Source organism: Schistocerca piceifrons, chromosome 8 (genome assembly GCF_021461385.2).
Source record: "Schistocerca piceifrons isolate TAMUIC-IGC-003096 chromosome 8, iqSchPice1.1, whole genome shotgun sequence".
NCBI classification, from domain to species: domain Eukaryota; kingdom Metazoa; phylum Arthropoda; class Insecta; order Orthoptera; family Acrididae; genus Schistocerca; species Schistocerca piceifrons.
In genome coordinates this window covers 59,858,562-59,882,958 of record NC_060145.1, presented here as the reverse complement: position 1 = coordinate 59,882,958, position 24,397 = coordinate 59,858,562, and the positions used below count along the sequence as shown (strand labels likewise).

Sequence of the window (24,397 nt, the reverse complement as noted above, 5' to 3'; positions counted from 1 at the left end):
CCACATTATTTAACTCCTAGCTCTTTCTCTTCTGTTTTCTTTGCAGTCTCACCTTGCAACTGCAGTGTTTGACAAGGTTTCCACTTTTAGTATATGGTTGCCATTCAAGTTTTGAATAGGGGCAGCCTTCACAACTGTTAACAATCTCCTTGTTCTGTCATTTGTAAAACAAGGGAATGCCAACAACTCACATACAGCTGAATAATGTGTGGCACGAAGAAGGACTAACAGGAAGAGTGTTCACTAGCTTTCAAGCTCTGGGTCTTTTTCTAGTTGAAATTACACGCATTTATGCACACAAACACACACTACCACAGCTGTGGCAACACTCATTATTGATTATGGATTACTGAGAGCACTTGCCTAGGCTGATGGGTGTTAGTAAGGAAGGACACACAAGGCAAAGGGGGTGGGGTAGTGTGAGGCAGGAGTGGGAAAGACAGACAAATCAGTGCTAGCGGCTGCACAACATGACCAAAGGAGTTTTGAGGGGAGGGGTACAGGGGTAGAGAGAGAAACATGGGGATTCGGGGGGGGGGGGGGGGGAGAGAGAGAGAGAGAGAGAGAGAGAGAGAGAGAGAGAGAGACCCTGCAGGGGAGAGGAAGAGGGGAAAAGTTGGTGGGAGAAGACAGTAAACGATTTGGATGTGGAATGAGTAACGTGGACAAAAACAAAAGAGAAAACAAAAAAAGGTAGGGTGAGATAATGGGAAACAGCTTAGCAGAGGTTTAGGCCAGGGGATTAGCAAGAATGCAGGGGAGACAATTGTCACCTGCGTGGTTCAGAGAAACTTGTGCTGGAAGGGACTAAGTGAAGTGAAGCAACTGTTGAAGTCATTTGTGTTGTGGTGTGCAGCATGTTGAAGAACAGGATGGTCAAGTGTGATGGTGGTCATTTATGTGAGTAGACAGTTGGTTACTTGTAATGTCCACATAACCACATAAAATACTGCACTGTAATTAAGCGTAGCTGCTATATACCTTGGTTGTTTTCTTGCATGGCCGTGCCTTTTATATGATAGGAACATGTCAGTGTGCTTTGGTAGGAGGTGGTGGTTGGATGGAACCGGTCTTGCACGTGGGGTTATCGACAAGAGAATGATCCATAAGGGTCCAGAGTTGGGAGGAGGATTGCAACAGGGATGGACAAGGTTATTCTGTAGTGTGGGTGGGCAGTGGAACACTACTTTGGGTGTTGTGGGCAGGATTTTGGGTATGATATCCCTCATCTTAGGGCACAGTGAGATTGTTGAAGCCCTGGTGGAGGCTGTAGTTGAACGTTTGAAACCCAGGATGATACTGGGTGAAGTGTTGGTTTAGTTGAGGTGGCCAATAAAGACAGCCAGACATCTGCAAAAAGGTAAAGCATTAATATTTTATTTACAATATTTACACTTAATGATTGAGATATACGAGGGTTGGAACTTAAATAGTGGCAACTATTTATTCACAGCCGATACAAGAGAGTTACATGTCTGCACCTGTTACTGTCTGTCAAAGTAGTCACCAGTGTTGTGGAGAACCCGTTGCCAGCGATGTGGAAGGCATAGTATACCATTAGCAGAGCCTGTTCTGTTGATGGTGCGAATGGAGCGGTCTACTGCCTGTCAAATCTCTGGAACAGTTCTGAAGCGAATGCCACGAAGTGGTTCCTTCATATTCAGAATCAAATCAGAGTCACAAGGACTTAAGTCTGGGAGTATGGTGGATGCTTCAGTACTTCCCAGTCTCATCGACCAAACAGAGCAGCCACAGCTTGCGTTGTATGCGCCCGTGCATTCTCGTGGAAAATGGTGGGTGGGTTGCGCAGAAAGGGTTGCTACTTCTTTCGCAAAGCTGGTCGTAGGTGATGATCCAAAGATGAACAGTAATACTGTGCATTGACGGTCTGCCGTGGAGGAACGTAATGCGTTAGGATAACACCATCAGTCGTACACGAGAATCACCATAACTTTCACCATACTGGGGCTCTGATGCACTTTCCACTTTCGCAGCAACCCATAATGATGCCATTCGTTGGATTGGCATTTCAGTTTTGGCTCATATGATGTGGTCCATATCTCATCCAGTGCTATGATACATTGTAAGAAAGCATCTCCTTCATGCTCATAGCACTCCAAGTGCGTCTGAGCAGCCTTGTAATGCATCCATTTCTGCGTTTTCGTGAAGTCGTGTGGAACCCATCGTGGTGCAATTTTTCGCATGCCCAGTTGTTCCTTCAGGATGCAAAGCACAGTCATATGTGCTAATCTGGTTCCATGGGCGAGCTTACGAATCATATGATGTCGACCACTGTCCACTAATGCGGCAACAGCATGCACTACTTCTTCAGAGATGCTAGGACAACCTATCCGATGCATGTCTGCCACAGTCTGCCGACCTTCATTGAAGGCTTTTACCCAACGCGCCACTGTTCTGTACGGCAATGCCGATTTCCTGCATGCCTCTTGAAGACCTTGATGACACTGTTATGCTGTATGACCTCTGGCGAAGTCAATCTTGATCCAACTCCATTTTTCCTGTTTCGAAAACATAGTGACACTGTTACATTAGACTGCTTGCTCACAAGTGACTGTTTTTCCTTTGATTATGTGCACACTGGTGACATGGGACGGGCGAGTCCATTTGCTCGAAGATAGGGTTGGTATGTCAACAACATGTGCTATCAGCGACAATAGTAGCTTCCATCGCATAGTGTCTCCACAGCAGTATTGCCACTGTTTAAGTTCCAACCTATGTACATAACTTTGAAATGCTGTAGGTCCTTCTGTGGTACTGAGATTAATATTCTTGATAGAAACAAATAGTCTTGAATCATGGCACAAAGGAATGAACTACATTTAGCTCCATAGTAGTCACTGATTTACATCAATGAGGAATGTTGAAGATTTGTGGTGGATCTGGATTCGAACCCAGGTCTTCTGCTACCAGACAGATGATCTGACCACTAAGCCATCAGGACGCAACTTCACAGACTACACTACCGTGCCTTCTGTCAATTTGTCAACTTATCCCCACACTACTGACCTAGTGCCCCTGCCCGTTATCCTCATTATTCGCAGCATTTTGCTGATTCCCCCATATATAATTAAGATGAGACTGGCCTGTGATACCTTCAGTGCATCCCCCTGCGGGTCCGGGGATTAGAATAGGCCCGAGGTATTCCTGCCTGTCGTAAGAGGCGACTAAAAGGAGTCCCTCCCCCTCAAGGGGGTACCTAGCACCACCTGCATCCGGAGACGGACGGTTCCACGACCTATATTTGTGGTCATTTTGGTTTTTCACTTCTTCTCATTTCTTCCTTCCTTTGGTTAGTTCCTTACTTTGTTCTTCTCATCTCACTGTCTTCCTTACTCTTTCCCTTGCCTTCTTCTCCTTGCCTTCTTCTCCTTGCCTCCTTCTCCTTGCCTTCTCCTTGCCTCCTTCTCCTTGCCTTCTCTGGTCTCCACCTCGGCGTTTGAGACAGTCTGTCCTCTCTCTCCCTCTCTCTCTCTCTCTCTCCTTTTTCCTCTTCTTCCTTCCTCCTTTGTGCGCGCCTGAAGGCCGACCCACGCGTTCGCACGCGTAGCTGGTGACAGGGCAACATGTAATTCCCCGCCCTGGGTAGACAAGTAAGGCACACACGTACCCCCTGGTAAAGGCCAGGCCCAGGGAGGGGTGATTGCCTGAGCTGATACCTTCTGACCATGCCGATTGGTCCCTCCGTCTGTTTCTCGGGAGGTGTAAACATTCACCTAAGGCGGGAGTGCCCTCTGAGAGGGTCCCCACACGGAAGGAACGCGCCATCGGAGACGCTGGCAATCATGGGGGATTCCTCCGCAATGGATTTCTCTTCTTCTTCTCTCTCGACTTCTGCCCATAAACGGAAACTTGACCAGACACCAGTGACAAAAGTACTACCGCCTGCCCTACAGTTCCTCGTAGTTTCTCGATCTGAGGGCGGCAAGGATTTTTCCTCTATCAACCCTTTCGTTATCCAGAAGGGCGTAGATGCCATAGCCGGATCTGTCAAGTCTTGTACCAGGTTGCGTAATGGTACCTTGTTACTAGAAACTGAGAACGCCTTTCAGGCACAAAAACTGCTTTGGGCCACACTCCTGTACACGTTCCCTGTCCGGGTGGAGGCTCACAACACTTTGAATTCGTCTCGTGGTGTGGTGTATACTCGATCACTCGACAGATTGACTGACGAGGAGATTCAGTCTTTCCTCGCTGAGCAGGGCGTGACGGCTGTCCATAGGGTCATGAAAAAGGTCAACAATGACCTTGTACCGACCCGGACACTTTTCTTGACCTTTGATAGTGTTCAGTTGCTGTCGCGTATCAAAGCGGGCTATGAGGTTATTTCTGTTCGCCCCTATGTCCCGACACCTACGTGCTGCTACCAGTGTCAGCATTTTAATCACACTCGCCAGTGTTGTTCCAATGCGGCTAAATGTGTCACATGTGGCAGGGATGCCCATGAGGGTGACTGTCCACCTCCGTCTCCTCGTTGTGTGAACTGTCAGGGGGACCATGCAGCGTCCTCCCGCGACTGTCCCATCTACAAGGAAGAACGCTGTATCCAAGAAATTCGGGTCAAAGAGAAAGTGTCCACCTCGGCTGCTCGCAAGCTATTTGCTAGTAGGAAGCCCACGCTGCTCCCAGCGGGAAAATGCAGCACTGTCCTCGCCTCTCCTCGGACTACCAGGGAGGTGGCGACACAGACATGCGATCTGACCTTCAGCACCATGGTAGTCTGTTTGGCCAGTGCTAAGATCGCACGGTCGACGTCTCCTCTTCCTCCCGTCACCCCTCAGACACAAGCACCTTCATCAGCTTCTGCCAGGACGAAGACCCAGAAGTCAGATGCACGGGCCTTCAAGAAGGAACCGTCCCGTGCAGACTTCCTACGTACCTCGAACTCCCAGCCGTCGACCAGTACTTCCACTAAACGACCTTCCAAGAAGGCTCATAGGAAGCACAGTTCTCCTTCTCCGCCACGGCGCATTTCTTCTCCTGCGCCACCCAGCGGTTGCCGCCCCAGGCCGTCATCCGTTTCGCCTGGCCGCACCGCTGGTAGCCGAACATCTGGCCGTCCACTGGCAGAGGAAGCTCCTCCTCCCAGCCATCTTAACGAGATGGCCGATGAACCTATAGAACCAATGGACGATGACTGTCCGCCTACTGATAGCAGCGGCAGTGCTCGCTCGAAGCCAGGCCCTCAGATGCCTTCGAGGTGACCCCTTCTTTCATCTTCCTTTTCTTCTCACGATGGCACTTATTCACTGGAATATTCTCAGCATTCGCTCCAACCGAGTGGACTTGAAGTTGCTGCTCCGCTTGCACAGTCCGCTCGTCGTAGCCCTCCAGGAAACGAAGCTACGCCCATGCGATCACATTGCCTTGGCACACTACACCTCTGTGCGTTTTGACCTACCCCCTGTGGTAGGTATTCCGGCTCATGGAGGGGTTATGTTGCTGGTCCGGGGTGATATTTACTACGATCTCATCACATTGCACACTGGCCTGCAGGCAGTTGCCGTCCGAATTACTCTCCCCACTTTTACATTTTCCATTTGTACCATTTACGCTCCATCGTCGTCTGCCGTTACCAGGGCAGACATGATGCAAATTGTTGCTCAGCTACCTGCACCATTTTTGTTAACTGGAGACTTCAATGCCCACCACCCCCTTTGGGGCTCTCCAGCATCCTGCCCGAGGGGCTCCCTGTTAGCAGACCTTTTCAACCAGCTCAATCTTGTCTGCCTCAATACTGGCGCCCCTACGTTTCTTTCGGACACATCTCACACCTATTCCCATTTAGACCTCTCTATATGTACTACCCAACTTGCACACCGGTTTGAGTGGTATGCCCTTTCTGATACATATTCGAGCGACCACTTCCCGTGTGTCATCCATCTCCTGCATCATACCCCCTCTCCGTGCTCAACTAGTTGGAACATCTCCAAAGCAGACTGGGGGCTCATTCTCACTGCTGCTGAATATTCCATCCCTCACACTACTTCTTCTCCACGTTGCGTACCGGTCCCCTGGTGGACCGCAGCATGTAGAGACGCTTTACGTGCTCGTCAACGTGCTTTACGCATCTTTAAACACCACCCTACAGTGGCGAATTGTATCACTTGTAAACGATTACGTGCGCAGTGCCGTCGTATTATTAAAGAAAGCAAGAAAGCCAGCTGTGCTGCTTTCACAAGCGCCTTCAACAGTTTTACTCCTTCTTCTGTTGTCTGGGGTAGCCTGCGCCGGCTATCTGGCACTAAGGTCCACTCACCAGTTTTTGGCTTCACGGTCGCGAATGACGTCCTTGTGGCCCCTGAGGATGTCTCCAATGCCTTCGGCCGCTTTTTCGCAGAGGTTTCGAGCTCCGCTCATTACCACCCTGCCTTCCTCCCCCGAAAACAGGCAGAGGAGGCTAGGCCACCTAACTTCCGCTCCTCGAATCGTGAAAGTTATAATGCCCCTTTCACCATGTGGGAACTCGAAAATGCACTTGCCCGGTCACGGTCCTCCGCTCCAGGGCCTGATTCTATTCATATTCAGATGCTGAAGAACCTTTCTCCTGCAGGTAAAGGTTTCCGTCTTCGTACTTATAATCGCATCTGGATTGAGGGACATGTTCCCACATGCTGGCGCGAGTCTATTGTTGTACCGATTCCTAAGCCGGGGAAGGACAAGCACTTGCCTTCCAGTTATCGACCCATCTCGCTTACCAGCTGTGTCTGTAAGGTGATGGAGCGAATGGTTAACTCTAGTTTGGTTTGGCTGCTCGAATCTCGATGCCTACTTACCAATGTACAATGTGGATTTCGTAGGCGCCGCTCTGCTGTTGACCATCTGGTTACCTTGTCGACCTTCATTATGAATAACTTCTTGCGGAAGCGCCTGACCACGGCTGTGTTCTTTGATTTGGAGAAGGCTTACGACACCTGTTGGAAGGCGGGCATTCTCCGCACCATGCATACATGGGGCCTTCACGGTCGCCTCCCTCTTTTTGTTCGTTCCTTTTTAATGGATCAACAGGTCAGGGTACGTGTGGGTTCTGTCCTGTCAGACACCTTTCGCCAGGAGAATGGGGTGCCGCAGGGCTCAGTTTTGAGCATCGCTCTCTTCGCCATAGCGATCAATCCAATAATGGATTGCCTCCCAGCTGATGTATCAGGCTCCCTTTTCGTGGACGATTTTACCATCCATTGCAGCGCACAGCGTACATGTTTCCTGGAGCGCTGTCTTCAGCATTCTCTTGACCATCTTTACTCCTGGAGTGTCGCCAATGGCTTCCGTTTTTCTGCCGAGGAGATGGTCTGTATTAACTTCTGGCGCTACAAAGAGTTTCTCCCACCGTCCTTGCGACTCGGTCCCGTTGCTCTCCCATTCTTGGAGACAACAAAATTTTTAGGTCTTACATTTGACAGGAAACTTAGCTGGTCTCCACATGTGTCTTATTTGGCTGCCCGTTGTTCCCGTTCTCTAAATGTCCTCCGTGTTCTCAGTGGTATGTCGTGGGGAGCGGATCAAACCGTCCTACTTCGCCTATATCGGTCGATCGTCCACTCAAAGCTGGATTATGGGAGCTTTGTATACTCCTCTGCACGGCCGTCCATCTTATGCCACCTCAACTCCATACAACATCGGGGTTTACGTCTTGCGATCAGAGTCTTCATGCTGAAGCCGGTGAATTGCCACTGCCCTACCGGCGCGATATACTGCTTTGTCGGCATGCCTGTCGGCTACTGTCAATGCCCAACCACCCGTCTTATCGTTCCTTTTTTGACGACTCTCTCGATCGTCAATACGGGTTGTATGTCTCTGCCCTGCTACCCCCTGGAGTTCGCTTTCGTCGCCTCCTTCAACACCTTGATTTTTCACTCCCTGCAACCTTTAGAGTGGGCGAGAGCCACACGCCACCTTGGCTCCAGGCTCAGGTTCGTGTTCACCTTGACCTCAGCTCGCTCCCAAAGGAGGTTACCCCCAGTTCGGTATACCACTCCCGTTTTGTTGAACTTTGTTTGAAGTTCATTAATATGACCTTCATTTATACAGATGGCTCTAAGACCAATGACGGGGTCGGGTGTTCTTTTATTGTCGGTGCACAAACTTTCAAATACCGGCTCCATGGCCATTGTTCGGTCTTCACAGCTGAGCTCTTTGCCCTGTACCAGGCTGTTCTTTATATCTGCCACCACCAACATTCTGCTTGTTTCATCTGCTCCGATTCCCTGAGCGCCATCCAGAGCCTCAGTGATTCGTATCCGGTTCACCCTTTTGTGCACCGGATCCAACGCTCTCTTCAGCAGCTGGTGGACGACGGTCCTCTGGTTAGCTTTATGTGGGTTCCTGGCCATGTCGGTATCCCTGGGAACGAAGCTGCAGATGCCACGGCCAAGGCTGTGGTCCTCCAGCCTCAGACAACTTCTTGTTGTGTCCCTTCATCAGATTGTAGCAGGGTCATTTGTCGGCGCATTTTATCGCTGTGGCATGCCGATTGGGCTGCACTTACAGACAACAAGCTTCGGGCCTTGAAGCCTCTTCCCACAGCTTGGACGTCCTCCTCACGCCCTTCTCGGCGGGAGGAGGTAGTTTTGGCCCGGTTATGGATTGGACACTGCCGGTTCAACCATCGCCACCTGCTGACGGCTGCGCCGGTGCCGTTCTGCCCATGTGGGCAATTGCTGACGGTCCGCCACATTTTAACGTCCTGTCCGGATTTTACTACACTGCGTCTTGATCTTGGCCTGCCATGTACTCTCGATGCCATTTTAGCAGATGACCCAGGAGCAGCTGCTCGCGTTCTTCATTTTATCAACTTGACAAATCTGCCTAAAGACATTTGATTACGCTGTTTTCTTAATCCTATGCCTGTCAATCTTTTATCGTATTTTCCCTTTTAGTTGCTGTTTTAAACTTGTGCCTCGCGGTGCATTCCTAACGTAGTCTGGGCGCGAATGACCATTGAAGTTGTGCGCCCTAAAACCACAAAAAAAAAAAAAAAAACTTCAGTGCAGATGCACACCACACTCAAACTCTTACAAGAATCTGCGAAACACCATGAGTAATGAGGATAGCTAGCAGGGGCACAACTAAGTTGAGAATTTGGGTCTGACAGGAGTCATGCTAGGGTAGTCCGTGAAGTTGTGATGACCATTATGTTCGGATGGCTTAGTGGTCAGAGCATCTACCTGATAAGCAGGAGACCCAGGTTTGAACCCTGGTCCGGTACACTTCTTCAACTTTCCCCACTGATGTAAATCAGTCTATGCAGTTAAATGTCATTCATTCCTTTGTGTCTTGATTTATGATGGATGCAGGATCAAAGTGGTGTCTCTTCTTTTGTACATGCCTGAAAGTATATACACCACATATATAATGGTCTTGAATGCTGATACAACCCGATAAGTTACTGACACGTAGCAATGCTTAGAAGCATTGTGATACATCAGTGTAATTCCCTCACAGCAATCTTCCATACTAAGGTTGATATAAGCTCAAGGATTCACTGAGTCTAAACAAAGCTCTGAGTGTGGCTGCCTAAAAAGATGGGCTGCCCAATCAGAATCGCAGGCAGTGGGGTCCCTTTAATTCGGCATCCTCTGGTGGCATGTATTTACCCCTGTTCAGAGACAGCAGGCGACAGAAGAGTGACCTTCTGATGGCTTGGTGGTGGGAGGTCCAAATGTTCTCCTGTGTAGCTGTGAGCAGTGTGTCAGGTGTTTTGACGAAGACCACATCGATACTGCACTGACTGAAAAGAGGAGTGCTGCTCAGTGGCTAGTTAAGGGGTTTACTAATGTAAGAGGAGGAGGTGGCATGGGAAATCCACTTATGGATGATATTGATGGGATGTTCTCTGTCAGTAGAGGCTCTGGTAAGGTTATCAGTATATTTAAATAACTCCTGCTTTCCACTGCAGATGTGGCAACTACAGGTGGTGAGGCCGTTTGGAGGAGACTTCTTGACATAGAATTGGGGACAGCTGTTGAGATGGAGGTATGTCTCCTATACATCTCTCGAAATTGTGTTCTGCTGCCCACCCAACTTACAGAATATTTTGTCCATCCCTGTTCCCATTCTCCCAATCCTGCAGCCCGTGGTTCATTTCCTTGTTGGCAAACCTGGTGCAAAACTTGCCTTGTGCACCGACCCACCATCTCCTACTGCATCCCACTCATAGGTTCCTACCCTATAAAAGGCAGGAGTATGTGAGAAAGCAGCAACATTTTATATCAGCTTTGCTGCAATTCCCATGCAGCATTCTGTGTCAACATTACAGGTAATCAACTACCTACTCTCATGAATGGCTACTGCCATGCTGTGGTGAACTGCATACTTGACCATCCAGTTGCCAAACACAGTGCACACCACAACACAAATGACTTCCAGAGCTGCTTCTCTTTGCATGCTATTTATATACTCCCATCCAGCAACAGGTTTCTCTGAACAACGTAGATGGAACTTCTCTCTTCCGCACAACCTGCATTCTCACAGTCCGCCTGGCCTTAACCTCTGCTAACCTTTTTCTCACTGCCTCACCTTATCTTTTTCATTTTCTCTTCTGTCCACACCACTACTTCCCAATCCAGAGTGTGCTCTGCCTTCTCCCACCACTCTTCCTCCCTCCATGCATCTCTCTCTCTCTCTCTCTCTCTCTCTCTCTCTCTCTCTCTCTCTCTCTCTCTCCCCCCCCCCTCCCCCCCTCCCCCCTCCCCCCCTCTCTTTATCCTTCTCACCTCCTCCCTTTCTCCTTCTCCATCTACACCTTCTTCCCTTCTCCCCCTCTCCCTTCTTTCTCCCTCTCATATCTCCAGCACCTCAGAATCTCTTCTGTCTTGTTGTACAACCAAAGAGTCATCTGTCTTTCCCACTCGTGCTGCCTCGTACTATCCTGCTACATCCTCCTTGCCTTTTGTGCCTTTCCCTACCCCCCTCTTTGCTTCCATCAGCTGAGGGAACTGCTCTCAATAATAAATAATCAATAAACAGTGTCGCCACAACCATGGCAGTGCATGTAAATGTGTGTACTTTCTACTAGAAAAGGAGTCATGCTTGAAAGCTGGCGAACACTGTTTTCTGTTGCACACACAATCTGCTGAGATTTCCATCTTCCAACACAAAAGTATCTTCCAGATAATCAATAATAAATATTTATTTTGAGTTCCTGTAAAAACTGTTCCAAGGCCATGAGCTTCCAGTCGCTGCTTCGATTACTCATGCATTCCTGGCATGGAGTGGTGGGTCCACATCTCAGTTGTAGTAACAGACTGGCACAGAAAATCAGTTGCATTCTTTTTAAGACTTTCAGGATGTGCATGTTATGTTTGCTTTCAGTCAGCTTTCAACAAATGGATCACCAATCATGCATAAAAGGTTTCCACTGTTAATTCTTCATATAAGATACATCATGTTCTCTCTTCTAGGGGGTCTATGATGTCAGCTATTTCACACATTTTAACTGCTGATTATCTAGTACCATATTGCACAGATTCCTGACTTTTTTATGAAGTTGTAATTTTGGTATGTCCTTCATGTGGATCATCTTGAGGAGAAATACAGTCATATTCTGATTCAGTCATATATTTTTTCACTGTTGAAAATGAAGTAGCTGACATCTTGTAAACCTTCATCCATTACAGATGAATTTGCTTTACTGGGCAAAAGAATCACCTTATTATGTTCAAGGCATCACTTTGTCAATTTGACCAAAACACGCACACAACATGACTATGGTATTTGAAAAGGCTGTATAAATGAAAACTGTTCTACAGATCAAGTTGACTCTTGATTGACTTTGTTCAGTATAACAAAAACAATTTTTATTAAACTCTGTGTCTGGCAACTTTTCACATTGCTATTATGTTGACGGACAGTTGTAAATATGCCTATTTCCTTAAATAGGTTGGAGGATATGCATCATGTCTAATCATGTTGCACATTTCTGTATAATATTTAAAAGCCCATGTTTATTTGAATTCTTTTCTCTTGTTTTGGTTCATAGCTTCCAGTAGAAGAGATTTGTTTCACAGAATTGAAGATTTAGTAATGCTCAGATACTCCGTATGTGTTACAGGGACTGGAATCTTCCTTACCTTGGAATGTATTCTTTTATGCAACTGATAAAGTGATATAACACCACTTGCTGCCTCATATTAGTTAACACTTTGTGTGACCAGCTACTTACAAGACTATCAGGCCTAGGAATCTGGCCATTTATGCCGTTATTTAAAGCATTACTGGCACATGTTTAACAGATGTATCTTCAAAAGTAACACATGCTAAAAAAAGACAAAGCTTCAATATCTACTTAGTTCTTTGATAGATTACAAATTTTAAAATAATGATGACGAAAGTATAACTATCCTTAAAAAAAGGTGGGGGGGGGGGGGGGGGGGAATTATTAAGCAATGCCTTCCTCCGGATCATCAAAATTTTCTTGCTTATTTAAAAAACATGATGTATTTGTAGCAGAATTACAGTGAACTGCGAAACCTAATGAATACATCCACAATACTGAATCAGTGTGATGCGACAGCAGCTGTTATGTTTGCAGATGTTTCTTTTGGAATAATTCTAAAAAGTAACAACAGAAGGCAGCACCAGTCAAGGGACAGGTAATGAGACTTCTGTACATTGTTCTCATATGCAATGAGTCCAGTTTTCGAGTGACAGACAGCTTTTGTGTCAAGAAAATTGCGGCCCAACCTATACTCGGGTGGTCTTTTTAACACAGGGTTGTACCCTAAGCTGTGCTGTAGCTTGGTCTACAAAGTGTTAAATACAATCTAAAACCATTGTTAGTGGCATCTTCAGTGTCATAAATTTTCATTTTCATCAAAAGGGCTTTATCCTTTTCACAATGCATATATCATGCAGCAGTTGAGAAGAACTATCTCTATTGATCCTAATACCTAAACAGACAAACAAGTATGCCTTTTTCCTGTGCTATGTTCATGACTGCAAGTCAGCAGTGATTGTATGTAAGTGACTCTGGCCCGCTTTAGAAATAACGTCAACTCATGGAGTCTAAATATGGATGTGGATTTTCCCTGCTTGTCCATCTCTTACTTTTTTGTTTGTTGATATATGGTGCTAAAAAAAAGTACTATCTGATGCTGTTCTACGCACAAAATATTTTCCTCTTCTAGCAACATTCATCTGAGAAATCACTTGTGTTGCTGTTATTTACCTGTATTTACCAGCCTTGTTGCAGCCATAAAATACTTCATGGACGTGTTCAATATGTGAGATGCACAAGTAGTCCATATTTTGTATATACTGATATTTGCATAATTATGAATGAAAGTCATAAAGTCTTCCTTGATCTCATGGTCTGTTATTTGCACATATTTATGTAAATATTTAGTACTGCTTCTGTGACTACATAATTGTGTGGGTGCTGTAGTCTAAGCTGCACTGAATATGGCAAAATATAAACGAAAATCATTGCCATTTGTTAGTGAAACCAACTATGTTTTGACACTCTTTCCAGAGACGCTCAGAGGAAACAGCAGACCTGCTGGCAGAGAAGTCTAGGGTAGCTGAAGAAGAAGCAATGCTGCTCAGTCAGAAGGCTGCAGAAGCCGAACAGGAAATTACGCGGCTGAGACTTGGGGCTATGAAAGTGAGTGTGTAGGCTGCCAGTAAATATGAAATAATGTGTTTTGATTGGTACATGTTTGCATGTAATATTTATAAATTTTGTTTTTGTTCTGTAGATATAAGGAGATACTAAGGTGCAATCACTCTGTTAAGCTATAAGACATCACAACTTTCTGAATAATTGAGATGTCGAGTTGTCGACAAGCATGTAAATGAGACTGAGAATGTTGCTAGCTTTCAATCGAATACTTCTTTAGATCTATAGAATAAACATACACCTGTACGGCTACATTTTTCTGACGGATTATATTGTACTAACACTGCAGCTTGCCTGTAGTGAGGGAGCTGCAGTGCTGGCACAATTTATTCAGCTGGGCACTATAGCAGTATTGATATAAGTGTACCCTGTTACTGTGAATGGGGACTCGTCCAAAATCTGGCAATGTTCTGTCTTGTTTCTATGCCTATCAATGAGTCAGCATGTCAGCATTTTGGTGAGTGGTTACCTTTAATCCATAAATTAGTTGTATTCTACTAAGGACTTTCCATTACCATATTCACATCACAACTTGTTACATAATAGGCATTACGTTTTTCTTGTATGACAAAACTGCAAACATTACCTAAGAAAATATGAAAGGTGGTATTCATAAAATGTAAAGGAAACAACTTCAGCCTTTAGTAACAAAAGTGGTTTTATATAAGGCACAATGTATTTTGAGACAAGAAGTCATATCTTCAGGTGCTTAACATATTCTGTTTTTATTCTTACATGGTAGTTCCCATTGGCCCTTTTAAATTCAAGGATGAATCAAATATAAAGGGGATTTTTGTTCCTGAGCATCAACAGGTGGTAGGACTGTACCCACACTTCTAGTATTGTTGTGTGGTGCTATTAGGAGTGGGGGGAGCTGGCCATCACATACATATAACAGCTTCATCAGTAATGCTAATGACACAGGAGCAAAAGGTGGACCCCTCCTCTGTACTATGCATAATTTTAAAATTTCTGTCTTGTGAAGGAGTTAAAGTTTGGAAAGTTTCCGGAGGCTGAGTGCACAGTTCAGTGATCATTGTCAAGGACACATGTTTTTGTCTGGCCTAAAGAGTTCCAGGAAGGTTGAGAACGTGTGGAAAATTTGGCAACACAATTGCTGTCCTCAGACCAGCATTACAGATGAAAATATTCATGCTGTTCCTGGCATTTTTTAAGGTGACTGACAGGCGAGAGTATCGAAAATCACATAGCAGATCGGAATAAGTTATGGGAGCTGTCAAGCGATCATCACAAATGACCTACAATTTCGTAAAGTGTGTTCCAGATAGGTCCCTTGCCTTTTGACCGAAAAGAAGTAGTTGAGACATTTGGAAGTCTGTCAGGGGCTTACAGCAAGGTTTATGAAAAAAGGTCTCTCATTTTATTAATCTGATCATTACCTATGATGAAACACCCAAATACAAACAAGTCAGGGTGGAGGAAAAGGGAGGGAGCCCCAGTGAAAGCCAAGAGGCAACTGTCATCTGGCAACTTTCTTTCAATCATTATTATTATGATTATTATTATTATATTTTTTGCCCCCCCCCCCCCTTTCCCGACTGGCAAAGATTTTGCTCATTGATTTTTTTTTTCCATTAGTAACGCATGCTCAGTGCTATGTATTGCTGCTAGCTGTTGAAGGAGGTGAGGGATGCATATCACCACAAAAGATGAGACCAACTGATTTGACAGGTCACCCTCCTCCATGACAATGCCAGGCCCCATACTGAAACTCTGTCTCCAAACGTCAGGAAATGCACTGGACTCAACTTGACAATCCTTCTTATAGCCTAGACCTGTCACCATGCAATTTCTATTTGGACCTCTGAAAGAATTTCTAGAAGGCATTGATTTGAAGATTATGAGGGCGTGGAGGAATTTGTGTGCGATTGGCTCCTGAAGAAACAAGCTTCATTCTCCCTTGTCACTGGGAAAAATGTGTTTCTAAAGTTGAAAACTGTGTGGAAGAATAAATTGTAACTGCCTTTTGTTTTTCAATAAATGATTTTTGATTATAAAATCCCCTTTATATTTTATTCACCCACGTAAATATATTTTAGTCTCATGATGAAATAAATGTGACTAAAACAAAAAAGCAGTTGTCAAAAATAATTTAATTGTTCTGTCTGCTGTTGTGGAGACTTGCAGTCTTGGTAATTCATGTTGGATAAACACAGTAGATTTGATTTCTCTTCACCAACATTTTCAATCTGTGTGCACATTGCAAAAATATAAACATGTCAACCAGTAACTACATTTAAAAAGATATTGAACTTTTTTCTAATATAAATAGATTAAAAATGTTCAATATATTTGTATGTAGTTATTCCTTTGACATGTTTACATTTTTTGTAATTTACGTATGTTATGAAAAGGTTAACTTGCAAAGGGCACGTGAATGTAATGCGTAAATCTGTTTTTGTACTATGTCTAACGTACATTTACTGAAAATCTAAATGTAAATTATTACTGTTCCGCAAAATTTCAGGCCAACTGCCAGATGTTTGTAACTTCCCGCCACAATATTTTGGCACAGAGTCTTCTGGCCATCGTCAGGTGATACTGGCGAAAACGCACTGAGCTTTGGTATTTACAGCCCTGCCAGCACATGCGTGGTGGATTCACTTAGCATTGCATATGCACTACTTGAGTGTGTTAGATTCCGCTACACCACGCGCCCTCTTTAGTGAAAACTCACTGCATCGATATCAATTCGATTGTCCTCTCACGGTTCCATCACAGTACTACACTGGCTACGGAGGATTTGAAGTTTTTCAATGGTTGGATTCCATGCTGAATTCAATTTAAAACCACCGTCTCAATTAATAAGAGACTCACTGTCAGACAGTCATATTTCCATGGATTCATTAATAACAGAACAGACGTATGGGCCACAATTTTGGTCTCACAGTAATTAATTACATGACCAGTGGAAGTACAGTGTTCGGTGAATGGCAGACTTACAAGGCTGAAGGAAGTGAGTATGCCACTGACGTTCTACAATGCAATCCTGCAATCCTGTGTCATTTGCCCTACAAAAGATTTGCTGCATTCGCAAGGAATCCTGTAAACACCTACTTTGCACTACTCTAGGTCGTCTTTGACAGATCCCATCAGTGATGAAATTTTCGCAGGAGGGCAAAAGATTGCTTTCACATTATATTTTATTAGTATTCTGCCTATTTGCAGTAAGATATTACCAATTATGGTAATAGGCAGTTGTTTTAAAGGCCTCTTCCTCTTCTTCGCTCTGTCTCTTACAGGACTGCAGCACTTTCTCCACTTGCTGGGATGAATACCCATTCTTCAGAAACACAATGTGCAGGTGCGCCAGTTCCATTTGCAAACTATTGGTATCAGATATGACATGGGCTCAGTGAATCGATGTCTTCAAAACACCCATTGTCTGTGCCAGATGGTGGCAACTAGCGGCTTGCAAGTAAAGGTCTGTGTGAGTGGCCTTTGCTTTCGATCCTTCTGCCTATTTTAAAACCTTGGTCTGAACTAAATGCGCATGAACCGGTACATCTGAGTTTAATATTGTTAGTATAAAAAAGAAATGTAATTAGGTCCAATTATACAAAAATTAACCGTAAAGTTGTTCTCACCAGAAAAAGTATAGAAAATTTGCATGAATATTGCTTTCTGAGAAACTGCATCATAACATATTGCTATAATCAAGACAGTTATTCCCCAGAAATACATTTTTGCTGCTTTTGTGTTGTTTTTTATATTGAACATCAACAATGTTTTAAATAATTTGTACTTCTCATGAGATAACCAGCAATATTAATGCAGAGCGTTTCTATGATGATTTGAAACCTGTAAAAGCATTTAAAAATTATTAAATAAGTTAACAGAATACTTTAATAAAAGCTGAACAAAAACACAAAAGTTTCACAATTAACTGATCTCTGTTGATCCATTATGGATTGTGGGACAACGGCTGGCGTGTATTTCTGGATGCAATAATTTGCCAACAGCCTTTTGTATTGTAGAATTTTGTTTGCTGTATCGAAAGTGGAAGTCTGGTTGATCTAGATCAGTTAATTTCTTGATGCAATAATTTACCAACAGTCATATGTATTGTAGAAATTAATTTTATGAACTTCTTATATGTTACCAGTTTTGGTATTACATTGATGCCAATGACATCATAGTCATAAAATCGCTATACACGGAATTTGCAAACCGCCCCAGTCTGTGTCGCCTGGCCACCAAGAGCTGTTGCATAGTGATTTGATTCACGGATCCAATTATATGGCTCATTCCATGTATAGCGATTCCACTTCTTTAAAGGTTGTTTGTTTTTAATACATTTCAGCCCAGCTCTTATATCTGCTACAAGCAAGTTGTGATCTTATTGGCATCGGCTCCAGGGAAAGTCTTAGACATTGTGATGCTATTTCTAAATCTTTGATTGGTTAAAATGTAATCTGTCTGATACCTGGCTTTATGACTTGGGCTTTTCCATGTATTTGCTTATGATTCCTGAATCAGGTGTTGGTAATTACAAAGCCAAGGCTCTAACGAAATTCTGCCAGTTTATCTCCTCTTTCATTCCATTGTCCTAGTCCATAATCTCCAACAACATTTCATGCGTACAGCGCACCACCACACTGTTCCAGTGCCCCATCATCACTGTTCCTATTTGACCTTTCCCATTTTCTTCAAACACTTCTTCTGTCTGAACCTCTACCTCATTTGCTTCCGATGTAGGTGTCTACACTTGAACAAATCAGGTGCCAACAGGGTAACTCAGTACCTTCATTAGTCTCACTGTGTTACTGACAGGCATTATCTGGATTATGTTCTTATTCAGATTCTTCTTGTAAATCATCTTATACTCTCCAGAAACTAACTCTCCATCTCCTTCCCATCACACTTCACAAAGTTCTAAAACACTCATGTTATATCTCTTCATTTCTTTCTTCATATTTTCTAGTTGACCTTTCTCGTTGATTGTTCTCACATACCAAGTTCTTCCAGAAATTTCAGCCTTCTTCTTATTTAATCTCTCAGTGCACTGTTTTTATACTTGAGACCAAATAATTCACAACAACAGCCTTGGCTGTGGCAGGTCATGTAGTAATAATTCTGTTCTGAACTTCATTACAGACAGAAGAGGAGAAAGTTCATTTGGAACGAAAGACGAGGGAAGCTGAAATGTTGACTGCAAGGTTAGTTGACGAATCAGAGAGACGGGCAGCAGAAGCAGAGAGATTAAAGGATGAGCTTATCAAAGCTCGTCTTGCTGAGAAGCAAGCCAAGGAAAAATTACTAGAGTTCCTGTCACGCAGTGCCTACACAAATATAGCTGTGAGTAACAGTTTAGATAGCTCATTCTTGGGCATCATTTTTTCTTTTTCATAATAATGAACAATTATGACAATTTATTATGGCACTTTATTAGAGGCGTTTGCCACAAAATATTTAGTAACAATACCTAGCCATCACAAAGCTACTTCAATGTACCATGATCATGTTTATATGCTGAATTTTTTAAAGTAATTTGGGTATAGCTTTTTCCTTTGTAGTGTTATTTTTTGTTGTAATATAAGAATATAATTAATTTGTTTTCTTGTTTATTTATTAACTCAGTAGAACTTTTTATTGTTACATATTCAGTTCTGTTGAATGTTCATTGTTTCCTGTTACTGATTTTTTTTCCCCGCTCACCATTCATAATAGACTAGTCATTCATCTCTCAAAGATACTAACATTATACTCGGACTATATAACTGTTCAAGTTTTCCTGTGTAACAGACTGAATTTTTTAAACTATTGTTGTAACTGCTCTTCACCATCTTCACTTTTTTCCTTTATATTTGATTGCACTTTCTTTCTTTCTTTAAAAATATGATGGCCTTTTGGCTCTAATGAATTACATCTAACATTAAATTCAGAAAGTGTAAACTTTCCTGTTATTGAGTGTAAAAAGCTCAGTTGAATTAGTGAAAAGGCTTGGTGCCCAAGAAATTTTCTCACATGCATCACACAGAAAACACATGAGTATCTTCATCCATATTCATAATTTGTAAGCTGCCAAATGCTGTTGGCAAAAAATACCTTATCAGTATTATTTACTCTCACAATTGACTGAAGTGATCTTGTTTGTATGTAGTAAAATATAAAATTTTCTTAAAATAATTTACATTTGCACGCTTTAAAATTTTAGAAAAAAGCCCTACTTAAAGCCTGCCTTTTACAGTATACCATTTATCTGTAAAACTTAGCATATGTGTACAATCAATATTTGAAGCCTAATGTATGTAAAGATTACAGAAGCACAAGTCACTGAATAGACAGATTAATAAGTGTCATAAGTATGGAATTATTTGACACTTCAGTTACGTGATTAAAACATAGCAGACTGGAACAGTTTGTGGTAAAGATATAGATGGTGGTGTCACTGTGATTCTCAGTATTGAATTAACATAGAGTTGATACACAAAAATGATGTTGTTTGCTCACATTTTGCCTTTGTCAAGTGTGCTTACTATTTCATTCAGCAATGTTGTAAACACTTCTTTGACGATGAATAACAAATAGCATCCAAGAAAATAGTAACTTCTACTTTGGGAAATATGATTCTGTAAGTACTGCATGTATTAACATCAATGTTTGAAGGTTAACGTATGTAAAGATTACCGAAGCACAAGTCACTGAATAGACACAGTTTATGACAAGAGTCATAAATGTGGAATTATTTGACACTTCAGTTAAGTGATTAAAACATAGCCAAATGGATCAGCTCGTGTTAAAGATATAGGTGACATTATGACTGACTCTCAGTATTGGATTACTGCAGAGTGGATACACAAACCATATGTTGCCTTTGTCAAGAGTATTTGGCAGCGGATCTGCAGTCTATTTTATGTAATGATCAAACTGTGGTGTCACCGCCAGACACCACACTTGCTATGTGGTAGCATTTAAATCGGCCACAGTCCGTTAGTATACGTCGGACCCGCGTGTCACCACTATCAGTGATTTCAGACCGAGCACCGCCACACGGCAGGTCTAGAGAGACTTCCTAGCACTCGCCCCAGTTGTACAAGCGACTTTGCTAGCGATGGTTCACTGACAAAATACGCTCTCATTTGCCGAGACGATAGTTAGCATAGCCTTCAGCTAAGTCATTTGCTACGACCTAGCAAGGCGCCATTACCAGTTACTATTGATACTGAATCATGTACAGTCAAGAGCGACGCTCATCATTAATGGATTAAAGTTAAGTATTCCACCAGCTACGTCTGTTTTTCTAAAGTCTAAATTCCTTGTCCTGTTCCAGACCTCGCGCCAGCCTGCGTGAGCTAAAACGCGTGCCTTTCGGCTTCCTCTAGTACCCGGTGTTGGCTCTCCTGCCAACCCACAACACAAACGAATGTGGTTCATGTTTTAAAGTTTTGTGAATTACCCCACGTTTTTGACAAGATTTTGGGGAGATGTTTTTAATGTGTCAACAGAGTGGCTGGCTCACCCAAGTTTTTTGTAAGTGGTCAGCCAATCACATTTCCCTGTGTTGTTCTTTTAGCTCTTCTGTGTTTTGTTTTCCCTCTGTTTTACTTTCGTGATTAGCTATCTTCCCTCATTGGTTTTACTGCATGTGAGAGTGCCTGTGTGATAGGGAGATTTTGTGGTCATTTCGAGTGCATGCATGTATGACAATTTTAGTTCCTATCCACATTCATTTGCTTTAATAAATGTCAAGGCACAGATAACCTCGATGTTGGATGCCCATTAGATTTATAAACACACACACACACACACACACACACAAAGAGTGCTTACTGTTCCATTCACCCATGTTTTAAACACCTCTTTGACAACAAATAAGGGAAGAGCATACAACAACATAGTAACTTCTACTTTGGGAAATATGATTCTATAAGTACTGTGTTTGTTAACATCTGTTGTTTCAGACAGACATTTAGCTTTTGTCAAATAATACTCCATTGCTAAGCTACAAACATTGATTGTATATGAATGCAGAGTTTTCCAGATAGGTGACGTCAATAAGTGGTACAACACACTTGACTTTGTAGTTTAAAATAATTTTTATTTGGTTTTAGTCATTCCAGCCAGGATACCCCCTTGTCTCTACAACAGGGGGACAAACACTGAAGGAAAAGAAGTAAATCCACTTGCAGTATATTTAAGATTCTCATTGAAATAATCCATTATTTTGAGATTTAGTTGGATGCTGATAGCAAGAGCTATCAACTAGCAACCCACATTTGATAAACTGAAGGAAAAAAAAAAAAAATTGCACCACCCTCATGACTTACATAGTTTGTGTCTTTTCATTTGGAACCTTCTTTCTCACTTTGCTTTTGATGACAGAAAAATGCTATGCACAGCCTCCTTTGTAGTGGAAGTAAAAATAAACTTGTGTTTGCACTGCTGTTCAGTTCAGTTGAGTGCACTGTGTCGGATTCTTTGTTTGCTGTTGACTACACACAGTGTAATAGGGTCTGTCAGTGACAACTTGTAATAATTGCAATAATATCTGTTAAACTGTTGTAAGGTCTTAGAGGGTCATTTCAAACGTAGGTTGTTTAAAAAACCCTTACATGGTACTTAACATAATGTGTTTGTAGAATGGTTTGAGGTTCAAGGGTCATGCATCTAAGCGCAATGAAATGATTAACAAAAAATATCGCAGCTGATCTTTGTTGCTATGGTGACTAATGTACTGATGGTTGAAATTATTCTGTGCTTGCTTCTCGTCTTGATGTGAAGTTCCACCAAATCTACTTGTAGGAATACCAATAAAATTAATAGAAAATTCCACTCCAGCAGACCAGACTTTTGTTATAACTTATCATTTGCATGTTCATAAATTACCATTTGCGTTTTGGCTATGGTAGTTTCAGAGGGGAAAAAATTCAGAACTGCCCTCCTTCCCTCCTGCCATCAAAAAGGAACATACAGTGAAAACCCACTATTACACTTTTACACAGACTTTTAAAAAATGGTGTAAAATGCTACAAATGTAAAGGGTAGTAACATTTTGTGCAGTAAAAATTAAATGTCGGACCCCCTTTGCATTTTCGCACTTCATGTATGATATATGTATATAATAGTCATCAAAATACTTGTCGGGGACTTATTTATTATTTAATAAAGGTTTATTATCTAATAGAAGCTGCTGGTGTAACTGGATCTGGTAACTGTCGGGGAAGTAGAAATGTTTGACTTAATTTCATACATCATTATCAATATTTTTGGAAAGCCTGAAGCTGTCATTTATTATTTAAATAATGAAACACTGCACCAGTCACATATTTTTCATGCTTAGCACAACACATTTCTAGTTTTTTTCTCGTTGTCAAGTGCAAGTATTTGCGTAAGTATTTTGTGTGGTGTTTGCATATGTGTTGTTCTGCATATCTTGCATTGTAATTGTCTTTTGGAGGTTATCAGGTACTGTTCCTCCTTAGCTATGTAGAAACCATTTATGTGCAAACTATCAATCACATTGTTTGCTTGTGAAACGTCACAAAAAATACATAAGGAAATGTTGTTCTTTGTAATAATAATAAATACTCGAAACCCATGGAGCTAAGCATTGGAAAATGTGTAATTGGTGCTGTGTGTAAACCAAAAACATTTCAGTAAAGGAAAGTCAATGAAGGTGTTAACTAGCGCTACAAGTGGCCAATCAATTAAACACACTAAATGTGGTTCAACAAAGGTGTCAAAACAGTCATGATGATCACAAAGCTACACATTCGCGGTAGAGACAGTTTGGAAATTGTTGTGATTGGTCATGATATCTTTATTCAAACAAACCTAGTTACTCCCATCAGCCACAGTGCCAAGTATAGCTTGGCAGCAGCAGGAAATATTCAAACTTTTACCCATTTACAGTTCAGATCCTCTAAGTAGAGCGCCCTGGTGTCAAGAAATTTAACCATGTAATGTTTGTAAGCACTACTTGATGGCCAACCGCCATGCCAGTGCCATTTTGCATCACTTACATCTTTTTTTTTTTTCTTCTCCAGAGATGTTTTTCCATAAATCATAAATTGCAGGAAAGTTATAAAAATATTAACACTAAATCGGTTCCAAGTCATCATTGTGGACATAGGAAATTTGATGCTAACAATAAAAATAGCCGTAAACAGTGGGAAAATATTAATTCTGGGAATGTAAAAGCAGTGTTATACTGTGTGCATATAGCCATTATGTACAGTTGAGTTAATGCACAAGTAACTAACTGCAGCAGGAATAATGATCTCTCATAAAATCAAAAATTTTAAAAATTGGCAATTAGTTTCTAAATAGTGCTTGAAGTTTTTTTCTTAACTATGTTGTTTTACCTGGTACATCTTGCCTAATAGCAAGTCAATAAGAAAAAGAGGACTAAGTTACAATATGCCCTGGATTATGAAACTGTTTTCCTCAGATGCTTCTATACAGACAATAATAACTAATCAATCACTGATATTGCTGGTGTTTTACTTGAAACCTCTTATCTTTTTTTAAAATAGTGTAGCTGCATATCAATGTTACTGCCTGACATCTGTGATCAGTAAAACGTATTTGTTAATTCCTTGCAGCACTGCTGCATTGCCCCATTGTCTGCTTCCATATGTTCTAATACAAGAGAGCAAGAAAATAGACAAAAAAGTGTCAGTATATGGCCCTAGTAGTGCATTCCCTATTACCTTTAAGGTTATTATCTTATCCCCAATAATCTATATCACTAAGCAACTATCCTGGAATCCCATACCAGTTCTAGGTGGCCTATCTTAT

The 24,397-nt window shown here is 42.4% G+C and overlaps 1 protein-coding gene and 1 non-coding gene across 4 annotated transcripts in view; both read left to right on the top strand.

Annotated features, from left to right (window-relative positions):
* The window catches only part of LOC124711180 (merlin), a 167,854-nt gene that overhangs the window by 78,195 nt on the left and 65,262 nt on the right, over window positions 1-24,397 (top strand). For all 3 annotated transcript variants that reach the window (XM_047241107.1, XM_047241106.1, XM_047241108.1), the window contains 2 exons: window positions 13,487-13,618; window positions 18,752-18,952. In XM_047241107.1, the coding sequence (XP_047097063.1) occupies window positions 13,487-13,618; window positions 18,752-18,952 (333 nt within the window). The remainder of the gene's footprint in view (window positions 1-13,486; window positions 13,619-18,751; window positions 18,953-24,397) is intronic.
* Window positions 9,152-9,224, top strand: Trnai-gau. The gene has a single exon. It is a non-coding gene; the product is annotated as a tRNA-Ile (tRNA).